Below are 20414 nucleotides of genomic sequence, written 5' to 3' on the forward strand. Positions count from 1 at the left end.
AATCCCATGCTTAACTAAAGGCTTCCCACCGTCTTGATAACCCCTCACAGTCCTTTCCTATACTTGGTCCTGTTCTCGAACTTAAGGGTTAAGATTGGTGGATGACACACCTTACGAAAGACCAACAATGCTCTGTATAACAGAAATATTTATATATCTTTACCAGAAATACCTTGCTCAACACATTCTTAAAAATTGCATTTGCCTTTCCTCTGGTTCAATCAAACCAGTTATTCTTAGTTTACCTTGCAAACAGTTAGTAGTTTCAGATGACTATCCTGTTTCGAGATTTCCATCTGAATAACCCTAACATGACAAGTGCATTTGTACAAGTGCCTACACTCTTGATCTTACATTTTATATTGGAAAGCCTGGTCTCATTCCATTTCTAGTGCATCAGCTGTTACAATCACCCAATTCTTTCTGCGTATGTTGATTTTCTTTTCTTCATCATGGCACCTTCTGCATTCCATGACCACTTTCCTACTTTCTGTGCACCTTAAACAAAAATAATTTAAAAGATTGCTTCTGAACCTGGAAGAGGAACAGCACTTAAGCTTCCTCCAAGTCTGATTTTTAATACTACTGATCACTTCTGTTCTCCTCTGCCACCTTGCATTCTTCATACAAATCCCCATCTCCTTCATTTTAATGGAAACAGAAGTCTTATCTAATGCTATCAGATGTTTCACTGAAAACCACTAAATAATATTTACTGCCTACCTAAAAAATGAGCTAACACATACGAGGTTAACGCATTAGTCAGACATACTCTACCTTTAGTATATGGTAACATCAGGCTGATTTTTAACCTGTTTTACTTCCTTGTCTTTATTTAAGTTTTGTTTTAAAATTTATGCTGACTTTGCAAATATTTAATTAAGTTAATGATTATTCACATTTTTTTCCCCTTTACACTGGGTCAGGGACTATTCAGCTCTTTCAGACAACGTGATTAGCATAAGAAAAAAAAAATGACTCACGCTTTCACTATCACAATATCAAATGTCTTCAAACAATTCTAAGTTAAAAAGAAAAGGGGAGGGGATTCAGTTTCAGTAATACTATCTACCATAGAATCTTCCCAGGAGAACTTGTGATGATAAGACAACAATATTGCCACATCACTCTATCTTTGAATTCCAAGTTGCTGAATACATATATTTGGCTGAAAATAAATATTCAATATTTACTCTCTGCACATGCCACTAATATGTGTACAATCTGCAATAAAGAATATGTACACTGACGAGTGTTCCGTATTGAAAGTAATTAGGAAAAGCCAACAGAAAGCTACAGAATACTTTAAGCATCACAGATCAACCTAGCAGGTACTACAACAAACATACCGAGCTGGCTTTGCAGCACCAATTATAGACAGATGCTCACATGCACAGAAAGTTCTCTGATTCTGCTTTTATTTCTCCCTCTACTGGGAGATTCAGTCTAAAGCCCCTATTAAAAGTGGAAGAAGGGACTCAAAGCCAGTCTGAGTAAACTTTCAAAACAAAGAAAAGTTGATGTAAGTGTCCCCATGGCAGGGGTGTTGGAGCTTGACGATGTTTAAGATCCCTTCCAACCTAAGCCACTCTCTGATTCTATGAGATATGGGTGAAAAAGGCTGTGAAGGAGTATTAAGAAAAAATAGGAAAAAAAAGGATCATGACATGAACCTTCCGAAGTACTATACAAGGGACACAGTGTGGGAAATAAAAGTGAAAAATAACAACAAAAACCAAGAAGAGAGCACAGAACAAAATGTTATGTTCCTCTGGAGAAGTACTTTTATCTATCAACCAAGCAATTAAGTCATGAAAATGGTCAACACAACATCGGCTTATTCTTGACTGCAGACATAGCATAAACACTATAAGAACATAACAGAAATATTGCCTCCAGAGTTTAAGGCAGTGAAATGTCAAGTGGTCAGTGTTGAAATGGGGATGGAGGTTGGGGAGGGAGAAAAAGATAAATATAAGTAAAAAGAAAATGTTCTTTTCCGTGACATAAAAACAAGTACAATAAGAACAAAAGAGAAAACATAATGAAGCTGTGATGTACACTGCATACTTAGAGGTTAGAACAGACATCCAGAAGACAAACATCTCAAACTCTTATCTACTTTGCTCATAAAATTTCCCATGAACTGTATTACTCACTAATCTTTACAAGCACGCAGAGTGGTTACTGAGAATGCTGTCCAAATACCCATTACAGTAAAAGAACATAAACAGTGTTGCATATCTGACTACAATATCATTTTCCTTCTCCATAAGAAATTCACATTTAAAAAAAAAAAATCAAGTCATTTGCCAGCCTATGGACTCAGCAAATGAGAAAATAAAATATATCATGCATTTATCATACTGGTAATAGAATGTGAATAAAAAACAAAATCATCTATGGGCTAGGCCTTCGCAGAAATTAATTAACATTATGCACAGAGGAAGAAGGCCCAAGAAAGCTTAAAGAGCAATTCTCCCCATCCAATTTAAGTTAAATTGAAATAACCAGTGCATATCAAGGTACATTCTGTTCCCACTTGGAGGAATGTAAACATACAGACACTAAATTGCGTTCTCCTGAGTCAAAATTTAGCCTATCATTTTAAGGTTGGCAATTAAAGGATTGACACTAAGAACAAATTGAAAAATCACACTTAATTATGGCTTAGCAAGCCTCCTCTAAGCAGCTGAGCATAGTTAACTGAGAGCGCGTGTGCTCAGAGCTCATCAGTCATCATCCTTTAAAAATGCACCATCACAGCCAGCAGCAGCTTCTGTCCAGAAATCTGACCACCTTTACCATCAGACTTGGAAACAAATGAAACATGGAGAAAGAGAGAGCTTGGCCAATGGGGAACAGAGCACATCTTGTGTTGCTATGCACTAATCCCATTAGTAAATTGACAAGGATTAGCAACAACAAGGATGGCCTTGCAAAGGAAGACTTGGGAAGGAAAGGGAAGCCTTGGGAAGCAAAGGGAAGGGTCTGCTAATCAATTACAGCAAAGACAGAAAAGGGCAAAATGGTACGAGAGAAAAAAGAAGAGTGCTGAATTCTTTCAGTACTTCAGTTCTTTCCAACACAAAGACATAAAAAGTGCAGTATTTCCTAGGGAGAATATTTATTAAACCAGACATAGTACTTCTCTTCCAGTGTTTCAGTTTTTTAAACTTTAGTGGATGTAAGAGATTTACACCAATGACCAAGAAGGAAATATACAGTGATAGCTAATAAAATGATAAATGACTGCAATGAGGGTCCAGTAACAGTGGTCACTGATGCACACGGTGAGTTGCCTCAGCCAGTCCACTAAATACAATTCAATGCAGAATACTAATACAGAAATCAAAGTAATACTAATACAGAAATAAAAGTTGGATTGTGTTAGCTCATTATACTAAAACACAGTATCCTAGAATTGCTAAAAAGCAGGAAATGTAGGAAATATTTATAAGCTTTTATGGGATTACATGTTAGAAAGCAAGGACTATGAAAAGATTCTGAGGATAGGGATACCGAAGACTATTGATAAGATGCATATGCCTGATTTGACTTTTGATTGAATAAACAAATCCGGTAGAGAGAGTTACTTCTTTTGAGTAGAAATAAGGTGCAGTGGCTACTGCCTGTCTTCTTAAGAACTGTCACTTCTGTTTCATGGCATTCACTGGCATGAATTCCAGACTTCCACCTAAGTCAGTAAGATGGTCAGACTCCATTTTCTCCTCTTTTGTCATGGAAAAGAGACTCAAAGCTAAGAAAGGCTGTTGTTGTTTGGTTGGGTTTTTTTGTTAGTTTGTTTTTCTGGAGATGATTTCCCTTTTGATCACAACTGGAGATGATGCTCCATTTCAATGAAACAACTCAAACAAACAACTCTTGGTGCCAAAGTACATGATGCTGTGAGTTCAGCTGCCCTTTCTCTGACAATAACCAACTTAAACTGGCATTCTTCTTTAAAAAGGTCCTGGAGAGAAAAGCAGATCTTCAGAAGATCCTGGGAATTAGCATTCTGAAAAGATGTTAACTGTAGTTTCTTTCACAGAAAACAAGCACCCACCAAGATTATTGCTTTAGAGAAGACATAAAAAGGAACTACATTATAGTGTTGGTTGGTGAGAATTTCTATTCTAGACTTATTTGTAAAGGAATCCTGTCACAGAAGAATCTTAAGACATCTTTTTTAAGGAAATTTTATACTTTCTCAGCCTGTGGCAAAACTTCCAGTTCAAAAGGGACAAAGACCATGGCCTAGGAAAGATGCTGTTTGCATTACAATTCCAGTCAGGCCTTATTGAGTTGTTATCTGGTAAAAATTAGTCACTAACTTTTTTTGCTTGCTTCCCTCAGCAAATTATTATGTCCTCTCAATCTATCATTTGAGCTCTAACAGCAGTTGACCTGCGGCATTACAACAGAAGCAGGCAAAGAACAGAGAATACATTTGATGATCAGGGTTCATGTTTCGGACACAGCAGAAAGGCCATAACAAGAAAGGAGGGCATCTGGGCTTGCTTCTACTTGATAATGTCTTACAGATCCATAGTTCAGTAGAACCACAGGAAAGAAAGACAAGCATGAATAAAAAGCTAACTGTTGAAAGAAACACACTCTAAATGTTCCTACTCTTGGGAGAGCATTCCAAATCAGTATTTAGTTTCATACACACCAATAATGCTAGTCTTCTGTTGGTATCTTGATAGTAAAGCGTCCTTAAGCAATCAGATATAGGGAAAGGACTGGGGGACACCCAGAAAACTGCAAGGTCAAAAGACCAAAGAAATACTTTGGGTCTTGAGGAAAGATGCTGGCTCTGAAGATTCTTGAATCAAGTTTACAAGAACACCCTCAAGTGGAAGAACAGTGCTGGTAGACATCCATTAAGTAAAGATGAGGAAGAACTCTATTTCATCCTTATACTTTTCAGCCTAAGCGAGAACAAGAAAAATCACAGTTGACACTGGAGGGCATGGACTGTACCTCCTCCAGAGATGAGATGGGAAGAAGTCTGAAAGTCCAAAGAAAGAAATCTACCCAAACTCTGTCCACAGATGGAAACTTCAGGAGAAATAATCACAATGTGAGCTAAGGACTACAAAAAGGAAAGGGCAAGTAGACAGGGCGAGAACGCAAGTGGTTTGGGGAGCTCACAGTATCCTGAAATCAAAGTTAGAAAAAAAAAAGAGCAAGACAGGGAGAGAAGGAGAAAGTACTTGGGCTCAGGAGTTCCCCTGTAAATAGGGCCAAGAGGTCACTGATAAAACTACCCACTCTTGAGTGAGGACAGTTCAGAAGAATACAATGGTGCAAAATGTTATTCCTTATGTATCACATTTTAGGCACAAAGAAGTACGAAGCAGCTAAATGCTCAACTGCAGCAACACTGCACTTGGGAAAACTATCCACAGAGTTTTGCCTATATCCTGTGAGCTCAATTTGAAGCTACATAACACCATTTTTAACAGCTGTCAGTGTAAGATTGTAAATACACTCAAGAATATATATTTTATTGATTCTTGATAGGTTAAATGCACCCATTAACGTAGTGGATGGCAGCAATAGCATGAATATGTCAGAACGAATCCATTCCCTGTGTCAAGGCACATCACCTAACACCATTTTGTGAGCACTGTGAAACTTCACCGTAACAGGATGAGGCGACTACAGAAAAACAGCTTTCATGACGAGCTTAATGGAGCCCGTAGATTCCACTGCAGGATCTGGGTTTTCTGATCCCAGATACTCAGTGCATTTTTTATGATTTAAAACACTGTAGAAATTAAACATGAGCTGTCAGAGCTTTTATTGCAGGAATAAATATCCTCTGTCATTTTCTGACAGACTGAGGAATTTCTTATTTTTTTTATTTTTTAACAGACTAATCTAATCACTATTGTCTAAACTGATAGCTACTGGCAATGGCAAAGCTCATCACCTGCAAGCTCCCTTGCCACTGTTCTTTAGGGAAAACTATCTTAAGACAAACAGATGTTTCTGCTGTTTTAAACCAACAGGAAATGGACTGACTTTCTCCCTTTTCCTTTCCTAGAAACAAATACTAGCAAAGAAAAACCCTAGCACAGCTGTACTCAGCGCTTGCCTTACAACAATATGTCTGTGTGGGAGGCGTGCAATGACTGGGAACAAACAGGCCGGGGAAGTGAAATGTAGCATGCAGAAGATGAACACAAAGAATTCTTTTATAAACCTGTGAGAGGATTATTACACCATTACACTGATGCACCAGCAGGGTAATAACACTGATGTACAAGATTTTGCTCTGTATCCCTGTCCCAGCTGGCAGTGTACAAAAGTTAATAAACAACCAGCTGGCAATCTCAGTCCCTTTCAAGACGATCAATGTCCACACCATCAGAGAGCATCATTACACTGAACAGAGTGTGGGCTTGATGACCAGTTTGCAGCCTAACCCTTAAGGAAATGTTTTTAGATTAAGCTTGAGAAATTCAGTGCTATGCAGAATCCTTGCTGTCTTTCTTTAGATATGCCCAACGCTTCCTTTTGCACTGCTAACCAATTTGTACCTTTTACATGCAATACATTTACAGATAAAAGTGAAAATGACATTAAAGTTGTTGCACTACAGCCTCAATCATTATAAAAGAAGGCTTGAAGAAAATGGTAAAATAGTGCAGTAAACCCACTTTAATGACAGTTTGATACTGGAATTACGACATGTTAAAGTAAGGAAAAGCTCTACTACAGAAGAAGCCAACTTTCTACAGTGCTTCTGCTGCGAAATTCTTGTACCAAAACACAAATTCATGCTGCCATCTAATGGTCTAAATCAGACGTTTCCAGCTGAACAATTAAATTGCTGATCTGAACCATCACTTCCATTGCTGTTAGAACTATTTTTCTTAAACTCTCTGAAATCCACATCTGCTGTTCAGAATAAAATTACACTAAGTTAAGGGAAATCTATTTCAGCCAAATTTTTTATTTCTGCTCTCACATAGTTTTTCAAACTCTTCCCAAAGTGTTTTTGTTCACTTGTCCAAAACACTGGGGAGAAGGGGGTAAGGAATGCAGAAGAGAGTTTTCTCAAAGTCACTCAGTAAATACCTTCATTGTTACACCTCTTAATTCACAAAACACACATTTTAATGACAAAACATTTCAACAGTTAGTGGAAAAGCAAGGCAAAGTGGCTCCTTCTGGTTATTTTAGGGGAGTGATGTTGCACACTACAGGTTACATCAAATGACTGTAACCAGGTAAAAACCCCAGTGCCCAAATTGCTACATGAACAAGTGCTTTGTTCACCCTGGGAATCAGGGCACTGATCATGGCAAAAAGCCTAACAGCTTTTTGCAGCAAAACATGACTTAGTTAAATCAAAATAATTTCAGTACAAAGTACATATGTCTGCCTGGCTCTCATTAGTGCTGTTATTAACTGCATACTAGAAAAGATTTCATTCTTTCATTCTCTCTGAAGAGTTTGTTCTTCTGGAACTTCTCTCTGAGGAGAGGTTTTTATCTTTTTACAATCTTTCCACTGTCATAGCCTGACAACTCCCACTACAGCATTCATAAAATTGTTATACACCAACATTCTTAGAATTACTTCTTAAAGTAGGATTCAGCTCTAGATTCAGACGTCAAAATTTATACATTTAATAATGTGTAGAAAACTAAGTTGCCATTACAGTGAAGACCTGGAGAGACCCATACAAAATGCAGACAGCTTATAGCATAACAAATAGCGCTCCAGACTGACAACTGCACTGACCAGGCCTTCCGCTGGTTATAACAGGACAACAGCCTTCCAGCGGACAGGCTACTGAGGTATGTATGAGCTTGGATCTGAGTCCCAGCCTTGCATTAGTCTCTGGCTGCCTGAACATGAGCACACACTACCATGTGGGACACAGTTGTGCACCAAAGATACCTGCAGGACATGACACATCACTCCCCTATAGAAACCAAAAGTTTCCCATGAATAGCTGAGTCCTGGTGGATTATCTAAAATTGCACACTGAGTGAACCCTGCTTTTAGGGGTTCAATTTCTTGACCAAGCATAGATATGCAGGGTGATTTGAATAGCCCTAGGATACCTTGCCTTCATCTGTCACTCTATAATGGTCTCTTCTAGATGTTCTGCCAAATCTGCTGGTCTGACATCACAGAGACCTTACAATGCCTCAAATGGCACTATGTTTGGGCAACTTAGGGTCGCCCTGGAGCTGCAGTATATATGTTTGTGAAAACATCTGCTTTGTGCACAGCTGGGTATTAAATCCAATTCTGTTGCAAAAAGCTTCAATAACCAAAATTCAGACTGAAGCTTCAGGATGAGGCTCTCTGTGAACAAACATCTCCTCCTACAGTAAACTCAGGTGGCACAGAAGGACTTCTAATGGCCTGCACAGTTTCAGCCTTCATCCTCTTTCTGTACATTAGGTATTTGGGCTGTACAATTGCAGGTGTACTTCTGGAGACAGTCTCGATAGATTTTGTATCACATCCTGCAGTGCAGCCTACTCAGAAATTTGGCTTACATTATCTGCAGCTGTTCTTCCGGGTAGACTCTTCTTTTTCTCCATAGCATTAAGTAACTTTTGTGAAACACACAAAGCTGGGTGAGGGTTTAGATTGCATTGCTAAGCAGACTCAAAGTCAAGTAGCAGTATCTTCTCATCTGTCTTATCTTTTATTTATCTAATCTGACAATTTTTATCCAATAATCACACTATTTTCAGTCAGACTAAATTTGGAGAGCATTAAGTCCACAGATGGAATCAACCAAAGACTGGTCCCCCAAACTTCTTTTTACTATGCCACTTATTTAAAGCACTTATTCTGTATTTAGGACATTGACCCAGAGGGCCGATACACACATTTACAGGAGCAATTAAGCCTAAATGAACAGACCCACGCTCAGCCCTCAGCCCAGGAGGAAGGATATACATGCACACTTCGGAAGATGCCTGGTGCCTTAAGGCTAGGCAGCTTGGCTGGCTCTAGAACAGGCAAGACTGTGCTTCTTCTTCACTTCTCTAAGTTTGATGTTGTAAAGAAGTGCTTGCTAACAACAAAGAAATGTGCCCAGAATGAGTGGGCAGTGAAGAAAAAGTCAAGGAGGAATGGTCTTTGCACTCTTCCCTCATATACTAAAGAGAAAGGTAATAGTCTTCTTCTTAGTCTGTAGTATACAACACACGCGCAGGAAGAAGCAACCTTGAACAAAACTAGCATGAAGGCTCAGTGCAGAAGGAACCATCACAGTGCACAGAAGCTGCTGTTTATCCCAGGGACATTACCATCTTGCGTGACATGTGCTTTACAAAACTAACACGCCATATAAATTCCCTAAAACCAAACAAGAAACTGCCCTAATTACTATATTCCCATCCTTTAGCTTGCTGTTGTTTTTTCCTTTGTTCCTATACTTCACAAGTGTTTTTAATTTTGAAAGCTTTAAAAAAAACCTAAACAAAAAATTAAGGTTTTTCAAGCTTTCTAGATTGCGGTGAGACGCATTCTAGAGAATTTTATACAATAAGCAAATAACTTCTGAATCCTCCCAGACAACAAGGCTTGAGCTGTGTGATCTCTTTGATGCTGCTTTCCATACTGAAACATCAAAAGCTGGTGTTCAGTTTCTAGTGGTTTTATTTCTTGGCTGAAGACACTCGGTTTGGGTAAGTCTGTAGGATATAACTTTTCTGTCATTTATGGACATTCTACAGTTGAAAATACTTCAAGACCATTAAACTTCAGGGAGAATTGTTTTGCAGTTCTAATTGAAGACAAAATACCCCATTGCAAGCAATCAGTACAACAAGGCAAGCTGGACAAGCATGTGGTCTGAACTCATACCTTGTTTTACTGTTTAATTGCTTTAATTTGAACAGCATTTTTTTTCTTTTTTTTCTTTTTTTTCTTTTTTTTTTTTTAACTCCTACATAGTTTAAATGAATTGCCTACTGAGGGGTGTGAGGGAGTTTCTAGCGCTGGCTATTTATATGAATAGTATGCACATTTCATCCTCAGTTCTGCCAATATTGTTCAAACCCGACCTACTGTTTCAAAACTTGTCCTTTCCTGAGCAGCCTGACAGTTCTCCCAAATGAGATGCAACCAAAATGAGTTAGCTTATAGTCCATTAGAACTTACTTACCTAGGGTTGGTTTGTAAAGTTGTTAGATTAAAAAACAAACCATACCAAATGCAATGTTCACTATTATTAGCTTTTCTGTAGTGCACATTGTTTGATCCAAAAGGTCCTCACATGCCTCTAGTGCAAAACTGCTCAGAACTGAGAGGCTTAAAAAAGGTAGCATTCACCTGGTTAATTTTAAGTGATATAAAGTCTTTTTTTTCCTTTTCGTTATAATTAAGTAGAATTGAGCCCTTTGTCATCTAAAAAATATTGTCTAGTATGGCTGGATTCAGGGCTGAGAGTCTTTCTTAAAAGCTCACCTTATCAGAGGCAATCAAGTCTCCTAGTACTAAATCTAATGCATAGACTCTACTGGAATAATCTGGAGAAGACTCCATGCTATGAGTGAGATGAAAAAGCTTTGAAAGTCTTATCTCAATCCAGTATGAACTGCAGTCTATAGATACTTAATCTACTGGAGACCAAAGCTGATACATTCATGTCATTCAGCACAGCACTACACAGATGATCAGCTCGGGTCCAGATGCAACATAATGACAACGGCCCAGTACTGCCAACCCAGTGCCAAACCATATACACCACCTTTGAATGAAAAGTCAGGCTGGTTCCTTCAAGCTCTTCTCTCCTTGGCAGTAGCTTCTGGTATACATTACTGAGCCTGGTATCATGCACACACAAAGCTCAGTAAGCAGCTGGCCTTCAGCATCTGCCCCACTGCAGCACCACTAAGAGCAGAACAACCAACAAGAAGTGTGAGCAGGTGCTCCTGAAAACCACAGGAGAACTATGGGAACATGGGGAGCACAGGCTGCATGAGAAACAGTGCCCAGAAGAGAATGTTCACATAGGAGGTCTCATCACTTTTCCCTTTCAAGCTGGCCAGTGGGAAAGGCTTGTTTTCCTTTTGAATCAAGGTCACCTCAGCACAAATCATTTTAGGCTAACGTGAATGCCAGCTCTCAGCTTTGCATGCAAATGGCAGCTCTCAGACTACACTTTCATGAGCTCCTGAAAAGGATCTTTTGTGCTACTTGAAACACAAGGTGTAACTGCTCTAAATATACGTCCTGAGATGAACTCAGTTCTTTACTCTCCCCCTCAAGTCATTCACCTTGCCAAAATCAAATTCCCCAAAAACAATCTCCTCATCTTAATCTGGATCTTCACCTCCATGGAAAGCACAGTTTTTAAAGTGGAGATGAGGAAAGGGAATTTAGTTACAATACTAAAAAATAAAAAGTCTTCCGATTTTTCTGCATACTTACTATCTGTTTTAATAACACAGCTATTTCCTCAATCTAGAGTCAGAAGCTGATGAAATACAGAGGGCAGTATGCTACACTATGTTTCAAATCTTAAGTTTCAACAATACCACATTTAAAGGGTATAAGATCATTTATGCCATTATCTTATGATGTGAGCTCTAACAAACAGAATTCAAATGATCCTGAGTCCAAGTGCTTTTCTTATGGGATCATAATGAACTTGCACGTTCCAATGCAAAACAAGCTGATAAACAATTCTTTCTGACATAGGACAAGTCCCTAGATATTATTATATGGCACCATTCTTCCTTCCTCAGGTATTACTGTGTGTGCAAGTGTATGCACAGGAGGCGTATGCACACATGCATACAGGCAGCTATAGTTATTTGCTACTTATTTACTTTAGTTACTTATTAATTTACATCCACCATATTATTAACCATCCCGCACAGCCTACTGCACTCAGCTAAGTACAGCAGAGCAGACAAGTGGAGATTCTGGCCTCTGTCCCACCTCATCTATTTGTTTTGTGATCAAAAAGTCAAATACATTTGCTACTTAATGAACCTTTAAAAGCAATGCTGATATACCATTTGTACACTAACACTGGAACAAAGTTCAAGAAATAAGTAAACTTAAAGACTTCACTAGACATGCTACACATTTCCCATGCAAAGAAAAACAAATCTCTAAAGTTAGCACCTGCTAACTTGAGGCTTTGCTTCCATACATATATTTCAGTAACTAAGTTGAGTTTCTAGAATCTCCAGTTTCATGTTTCTTACTAACTTGCACTTTTTCCAGTGTGGCCTTTTTTTCTAGTAGTCCAAATAATGTCATTACAAAAGCAATTAAAATGAATAATGTAAGATTTCTGGATACCAACAAAGCTCAATTCAGGCCCAATATCCAGCCACTAAAATGATGACATATGTGAGTGGTGACTCTAGTCAGCAGCAACAAAAAATAAAACACAAGTAACACAATAACCAGACACTCTGCTCTGTAGAATAATGAAAACATTTTTCTTCCAGTTTGTTTGTTTCATCTCGCATTTTCAATTCAAACTGCCTAATTTTTAAACACTGCTACAAATTCAGCTTCAAACAAGAATAATCTAAGCAAAACCACTTTTCAGGCCTTCATGGTCATAAACTTCTTGGTAATTATGAGGTGTATAAAATTATTACAGAATCCATCAAGTAAACCCTTTAGCAGAAAGATAACATATTTCACTGCAAAAATATTCTATTGGGAAGTCTAACAGTGTTCATACTGCTTTTGGAGTTTCAGCCTAATTCTGAAAGAGCCGATCAAACACAGTTCCTCTGGGAAAGAAAAAACAGGAAGAATGGGAAGAAATCTCAGAGAAACAGCCCTCAGGGATGCAAAAAATACATGTATTACCTGAAGTTTGTCTCAAACTGTCACATTCAATTCAAATTATATTTTATTCAGGCTGAAGTAGAACAGTTTTTCTGTCTCTACTAAAATCATACAAATATCAAAGATGAAGATATTTCATTACAGGAACAATGGAGGTCTCTAAGTATAGGCTTCTAATGTGGAATAACTGTGGAATAAAGGATTTTTACTCACCAAATACTGAAGATTAAGGAATTGAGATAGCTGGCAGTGCAGAATGGTAAAAATCTGGAAACTTGGAGAGTGTTTTCAAACTAGCTTCCAAAATAGTCTTTCTAATTTTATAACCAATTTCTAGGAAAAGCCTGTTTCACTTTTAGTGCTAAGAATCTCAGTAACATGACACTAAATATCAATAACAAAACAAATTGTCTCTCTGAGGTTAATGCCCTGTATGCTAACTGACACAGCTGGGGACCATAACTCCAGTTTGCACATTAAAAAAATAGAAACAACTGTTTTACATATCATAGTTCCTTACATTCAAGCTTTGCGCTCCTGTCTTCTTTATAAAGGAGGTTGTGTGTTTCTAAATGAGGCTGCACAGACTCTCCTTAGTAAAATCTTACTTTTATTTTACCCTGAAATATTCATAGAATCATTGAATCACAAGGTTGGAAAGGACCTACAAGATCATCTGGTCCAACCGTCCTCCCATTACCATTGCTACCACAAGCCACTAAACCAGATCTCATAGCTTCTCATCCAGACAATTCTCACCCATTCTATAAAGCTCCTCACCCATTCTATGAAGCTTATAAAGATTTAACACACATTAATAAAGAACTGAGAAAAAAAGATCAAATAATAGAAAAAGTACAAACCTCTGATTGTACATGCCCCGAAAATTATAATTTGCTCTATAATTGGGGATTGGCTTTGGATCTAATGGCCTGTAGATGGCAGGCTCTCCTCTTTTCATAGCCAGACCGTTCAGCTCCACTGTTGGAGTTATACTGCCTGAGGAAAGAAAAAAAATCAAAGAGTACACATAAGGTACTTAAACCACAAATGCTGCAAAACACACACGCAGGACACAGATGAGCAGCAAGAGAGCTGTAATAAACTCAGAAGCTATTCACTGCTCTTAAATCAAAAACTAAGTAGCTACAATGACATTTTGCCACCTCTACAAGATGAGAATATAGACGCCAATAAAATCAAAAGCAATGAAAAGAACACTGAAAACTTTATGCAGTTTCAGTAGATTAATCTTCATAGGTTAAAGAGAAAATCAGCATAATAAGAAAGCTGTTTATTCATCTTTGCAGAGTGCTTATAACAAAGTATAATCTGAAATTATAAAAATGAAAGAGCAATATTTCTTCCCACTGAATACCACTAAATAAAATCACAGATCAAATACAGAGGCATTGAAACAAACAGGCAGGAATATACATTACTGTAGTCACTTGGTAATGTTGTGACAGAAGTTAGACAGAAAGGTTTTCTGAGACTAGGATTAAAAACAAATGATCTAAGAGGAGTGATCTAACAAAACTGGAACTGGAACTCCTGGACACAAATGCCACTGCAGCCATCTACTGGTGACAGAACACAAAAACAGAACCACCACTTGCCCAGTTGCATCAATGCTGAACATGAAGCTACACTACAGCCTCATCTGAATACTTTGTTTCCAAGAATATGTTCATCTACCATATTCCTCAATTCTCTGCTGTAACAAAACCCTGAACAAGCTAAACATACACTAGAATAAGAAGGAGCTGGGATTTTCACAAAATATTGTTACAAGAATTACAACTGAATCTAGCATTGAAACAGTTCAAATAAAGCACCAAGCTGCCATTCAGGTTTTATGTACCAGATGATTAAAGTTTTTATGCAGTACTTACTCAGAAACTTCTATCAACTACAACTTCAATATATTCCAAAGCAAGGATGCTATGAATCCAGATACATACTACAAATGCAAAAACAGCATTTGGACAAGAAAATCATAGAATCATAGAACCCTTAGAGTTGGAAGGAACCTATAAAGGCCATTTGCTCCTCAGCAATGCACAGGTACACCACAGCTATATCAGATTGCCCAGGGTCTGATTAAGCCTGACCCTGAATATCTCCAGGGATGGGGCATCAACACACACCTCTGGGAAACCTTTTCCAGATCCTCACCATCCCCACTGTAAAAGGCTTTTTCCTTATATCTGACCTAAATCTATCCTCTTTTAGAGTCTGAAACCATTTCCCCTTGTCCTGTCACCACAGACTGCTAAAGAGTCTGCCCTCTTCTTTCCTGTTAGATACTGAAAGGCCACTAACAGGTCACCTTGCAGCCTTCTCTTCTGAATATATAATACACTGTACTTAAAACAAAATACAGTGTTACATGACAGTTTTTAATAAACTCTTTTAATGCTTATTTCTTTTATTTGCAGCTTTTCCCTTTACAAATATACTAAAAGCCAAAAAAGAAAAAAAAAGAAACAATCTAGAAGCTGAGTGGTACTGTGCAATGTCAAGAATAAAATCTCAGGATTACATTTTTACAGAGATCTGTACCACCCACTTTCAGAACAGCTATGAACACCCTGACTGTGAATGACACAGGATCAAACCAGTGTCCTGGAGAAGCAACGCACTGATCTCCAATGGAACATGAGAATCCTACTGCATCACTCGTGAACAGTCCTTAGAGTCTAATGCTCAGGATAACACTCCTAAGCTCTAAAGGAAAGCTGGTCCTGCTTTCTCACAGCCCAGAGAAGATTAACTGCAAAATGACTCCACTGTAAGAAAGTGTCTGAAAGGAATAGGCCCAACAGACATAAAAAATAAAGAAGGAAAAAAAGGAGTGTAAAGAAAGAAAAAGAAGTAAGAAAGCAAGATTCTATCCTTTCTCCTCACTATTTTCCTTCCTTTATATTAGTGTGAAATAAAGTTAGGAACAAGTTGTTTTGGTTTATTTTTTGCTAACTTTCTCAAATAAGACAGAACAGATCACATCAATCATGCAGCTGTCAGCCACTCAAAAGGTGCTGCATGTATAGAAGGCAACTTACAGGTAACACCTCAAGATGAATGATGCAAGTCAGCAAAGTATGTTCTTTTAATTGTTCAAACAACTTTTAAAGCTGTTTAAGGCTTCTGAATAGTACAAATTGCCAAGAAGGAAAACATATAATGCCAGAAACTGAAACTAACCCTCAGAGAAGAAAAACCATGCCAAAACCTGAGCTTACATTTATACCACAGACATAATGTCAAAGGATAAGACTTGGTAAAATTTTGCTTTTTCATTGGGAAAATAGCTAAAACTCTTTTTTAAAAGAAACCTTTGCTGTGGCAATGTTGGCCACTTTGTTCCTATCTTTTCAGTCTAGTGTTGATCACATACAATCATTTTGTATACAGTTGAATCTTATGTAAACAATATTCACTTACATTCAATTGTTTTATAAAGTCTGTTCATTTAAAACTCTCCTGTGCAAACTCAGCAGAGGTTGTTAATTAATGTTGCCTGTAAAAGAACTAGGTTGATTCTCATCTGCCATCTTAACCATCATCTTGTTCAACATACTAATCAGTGCTATACTATTACAACATTCTAATAAGATTTATTACACAGAGGAAAATGTCATACCTGGATTATTGTTAACATTATTTTTGGGCGGTCTAGGAGTTGGTTTGGGAAGGGTAGTTTCATTCAAAGCTTTGCTAGCAGCAGCATGCTGGGCCTTTTTAATACTGCTTCCTTCAGCTTCCCATGTCTGTTCTCCAAGAGTCAGCTGCACTGTGAACATCTTCAAGACAAAGAACAAGTGAACACTGGCAAGATTATCACTGCACATACATCAATCTGCATGAAAACCTATGAGAACAAAGAGAATACTTCACCTCTTTACATTACATTAAACTCTCAGATAACACATCTGATTCTTACAGATATCAGTGGGTCCTTAACAGAGGACAACACTTGGTGTTTCAGCTGGCAAATTGAAACAGCAACATCAAAAAAGAATACTCTTAAAACCAAGTAATAATTGTCACGGAAGACTATATACGGATCAGTTAAGATCACATTTCTTCACACTTTTTAACTTAGTCACTTCTGCCTGTTGATAACAGGTAAAGCATGCTACTAAAACCATTAGTTTTGTAATAAATCTGAATATAGATGGATATATAATCTAGATATAGATGACATATCTGAACGATATGTACATGTACTGTTTAAAATTGAGCAGCTAACAACAAGAGGAGAAAAGATAAGAAACTAAAGTCTTTTCTATACAAATTCTAACTATATAAAGCAGGATATAACTATCAGATGCACATGGTAAATTAAGATAGCCCATCTTCTGAGGTAGGTATAACTTACTGGATGCAAGCACAAAGAAATCTATGGACTCGAGTCAGCATAAAATAAATTACATAACATAAAGCAGAACTTTCATTTGGATAGTTATTTTCTCTATACATTTTAAACCAACTTAAATTAGCCTATCTAGAGCAGAAAAATGGAACATTTCAAGTTGAAAATTTCTGTACTTGGAGCTCTAGCCTTCTTACTTACCCTTCTAATAAAAACCTTCTGTAAGAAAATAATCAGTAAGTAAACTGCACAATAGGTAGGAATAGAATTAATGTACCACTGCCTAATTTCTTTGTTCTTTCTTTCTTTCAGGTTTGTCTCCTGGGATGACACTGACATAGAAGTACACAAGAAAGGAACATCCATCTGACAAATCCGCCTGAAGACACAACTAATGCTAATAAAGAGCTTCTGACTTTCCAGAAAGAGGGCAGACCCCCAGACATTCTAAGCAGACCGTTAAGAAATGTCACTTCTCTCACAACTCCAGTTTTTAGCATCCCATTTCATCCTCACTGTCAAAACTTACTTTCCAAAGACAAGTAGAAAAAAGGATGTAAAAATTTACCATGATCACATCAGAGGCTGCTGTCTGGTTGAGCATGGCTCTGAAAACCATGAAAACCACTACTGGACAGGAACACATTACGTGTGTGAACAAAGCAAAGTGAGACTCCTTAAATGGAGAGCAGCAACACATCCTTTAGGTCATGTTTTCTAGAGCAGACTCCACTCTGATTTACACATTTTATCAGGGAAACTAAGCAGCACACTACGTAAAACTGCTAACACAGACAAAATTCCCACATCTGTGCTTTCCAAAGGCTAAAGGTATATCAACCTGCATTATCATATTTGTTCTTTATTCTCTCTCCTCCAGTGCCATTCTCACTTGCTGCACAGGACAACGTTACACTTAACATTCTTCTTAGCAACAGCCAGTCTGTACAGCACATAGCAGTTTTTGATCACTATGAGGATAATTAGAAAAAACAAGAGGGGAACCAAAAAACTGAAAAACTAAGAAACTCGTGGAAAATCTGTCTTTCAAAAGTGAACTTAGCACAGACTCAATTCCAATGATTCCAGCTCCTTGGAAAATAGCAATGAATATATCTGAGCTGTATCTTATTCGGCTACAAGTTAAGCTATAATACAAATGTAATACAACTCATATCATAGAACCATAGAATGGCTGGGATTGGAAGGGCCCCCAAGGATCATCAGGTTCCAACCCCCAAAGCACAGCTTTTTTGCATGACCAAAGCACTTAAACTGCAGTCATGGAAAACAAAATGAACATGCCACATCATAGGAAAAGGTTACAGAAAGCATAACAAACTTAATACATCACAACCTACAGTCAACCAACTTGTGAATCATCTGATGCCAAATGCTTTCAGGCAAAGAACTCAATCTTTGTTTCTGATGAATGATCCTGAAAGCTTGCCAAACCTCACCAGCCCTGTACCTGCTGGCATCACTTCCACCAGCATGCACAACAGCAGCCAAATCAGAACATCAGGAATCTACATCAGCTCTGCACTATCTGACATGATGGGTGTGGGAAATGAGGGCCAGAGGGCACAAGAGGATCTCGCTGCTCTCTGCAACTTTACTAATCTGAAAGTTCAAGCCCACTGTTGTATTTGGTTTTGCCACACCAGAAACAGTTCAGTACAACACAGCTACTAATTATGTCATTTTCTCTCTTAATCAGGCTTCTTTCTCCTCCCCCAGAGTATACATATAATGAGGGAGGATATTAAAAATCATTTGAAATGATCACTATGAGACCAACCCTCTGTGTTCCCTGTCACCTGAAATCATCCTAATTCCTACTTACAAAATGAAGACAGATACCTGAAACAACGTGAGAAATGACAAGAAATATCTGCCAGCTCACTATAAACTTTAATGCTACAATCATATTAGGAGTCTTGTTATCACTACATATGATTAGCTTCCTAGCAGCCTGAGCTACCATGAAATAAATTCAGTTAATTATCAGAGGCATAGCAACTGGGGAGAAGGATTCACACATCTAAAAAGCACACGCTCCAAAATGATATAGAAAAGGTGGAAAGACCCTCAGGAGGTCTTTACAGAGACCAACAATAAACTCAAAGGTAGAAGTCAGAGCTCCAAAGAAAACATAGGCGTACTTTCTGAAACTGAAAATAATAAAGCAAAATAGATAAGTGTAAGAAACCCTTTACACTAGAAGCATGGTTGTGTTTTACAATCGTGCTTGTCAAGATCAAGACATAATATGTTCAACATTCAACATCTGGCTCATAACCTGGAAGTGTGACCTTACCTTGGCATGAGCAGGCCCTCTTTCATTCAGAAGCTTATACTGGGGTTGAATTCTATTGAAACGGGCTAACTCATTTACCAGACACATTGGAGTCTTCTCTTTGGGGTTTGCCATGTTATCCTGGAGAGGAGCTGCAAACAAAGAGTCTGTAAAGCTTTTGTGGAGGGATATACACTTCACAACTGCAAACTTTGCAGAAGTAGTAGTATGTTTAAAAGAAAAGTACTATAGCTAAAACATATTATTTGAAAATATGCTAAATTCAGTGTTAACACACCTTTTATGTGTCAATCATAATATGCACTATATAATGATCACTTTGAATACATGCAGTTTAAAGTATATATTTTCAAAATATAGATGACAGTGGAGATGGGCATAAACATATGCTACACTTCCTATGTTAAAGTTCATTCTCAGGAGCATAACATGTCCTATGAACTGACTGTGCTCTCAGAATATCATCTCGACACTTTGAAGGTTGCAATATAAAACACAGATGAAACACTATGGTCTCTCCTTCCCAATTCTCAAATTTTCTTATAATAATAAAGTCACTCTCAAAACACTACCAAAGATCTTTCCACACTTTATTTAAGGACTTTGTTCTACTTTCGTTAGGCTACTTACTTCATTACTCTGACTTTTAGCTTTCTTCCTTTTTTCAGGTTACTTGTATTGAACCGTAGCACATGCTTTTCCTGCTCACTTAACTTATTATGATAACATTTCTGCATTTTATACCCAGTTCAGCATAGGAACTACTGCACTTATTAGGCTACAAAGGAAACACCGAATACTGCCAAGCATTCTGAAGACATTCTGTTCCAGGGAAGAGAAATACACTTGGAGGCTTTCCTGCTCAACTAAAACTTCTCTGTAAAAGATACTCCGAATGTGACAAAACAG

General features: G+C 37.8%; 1 protein-coding gene across 3 annotated transcripts in view; it reads right to left on the bottom strand.

The window, feature by feature from the left end:
• STAU2 (staufen double-stranded RNA binding protein 2) overlaps positions 1–20414 on the bottom strand; it is a 150626-nt gene that overhangs the window by 113013 nt on the left and 17199 nt on the right. For all 3 annotated transcript variants that reach the window (XR_001553544.2, XM_015855780.2, XM_015855779.2), the window contains exons 3-5: positions 19506–19636; positions 16454–16613; positions 13671–13806 (exon numbers count right to left, since the gene is read on the bottom strand). Coding sequence is in view for 2 of the 3 variants with exons in the window: in XM_015855780.2 (XP_015711266.1) it covers positions 13671–13806; positions 16454–16613; positions 19506–19636 (427 nt within the window). In the remaining variant the exon portion in view is untranslated. The remainder of the gene's footprint in view (positions 1–13670; positions 13807–16453; positions 16614–19505; positions 19637–20414) is intronic.

Source organism: Coturnix japonica, chromosome 2, assembly GCF_001577835.2.
Source record: "Coturnix japonica isolate 7356 chromosome 2, Coturnix japonica 2.1, whole genome shotgun sequence".
Lineage (NCBI taxonomy): Eukaryota > Metazoa > Chordata > Aves > Galliformes > Phasianidae > Coturnix > Coturnix japonica.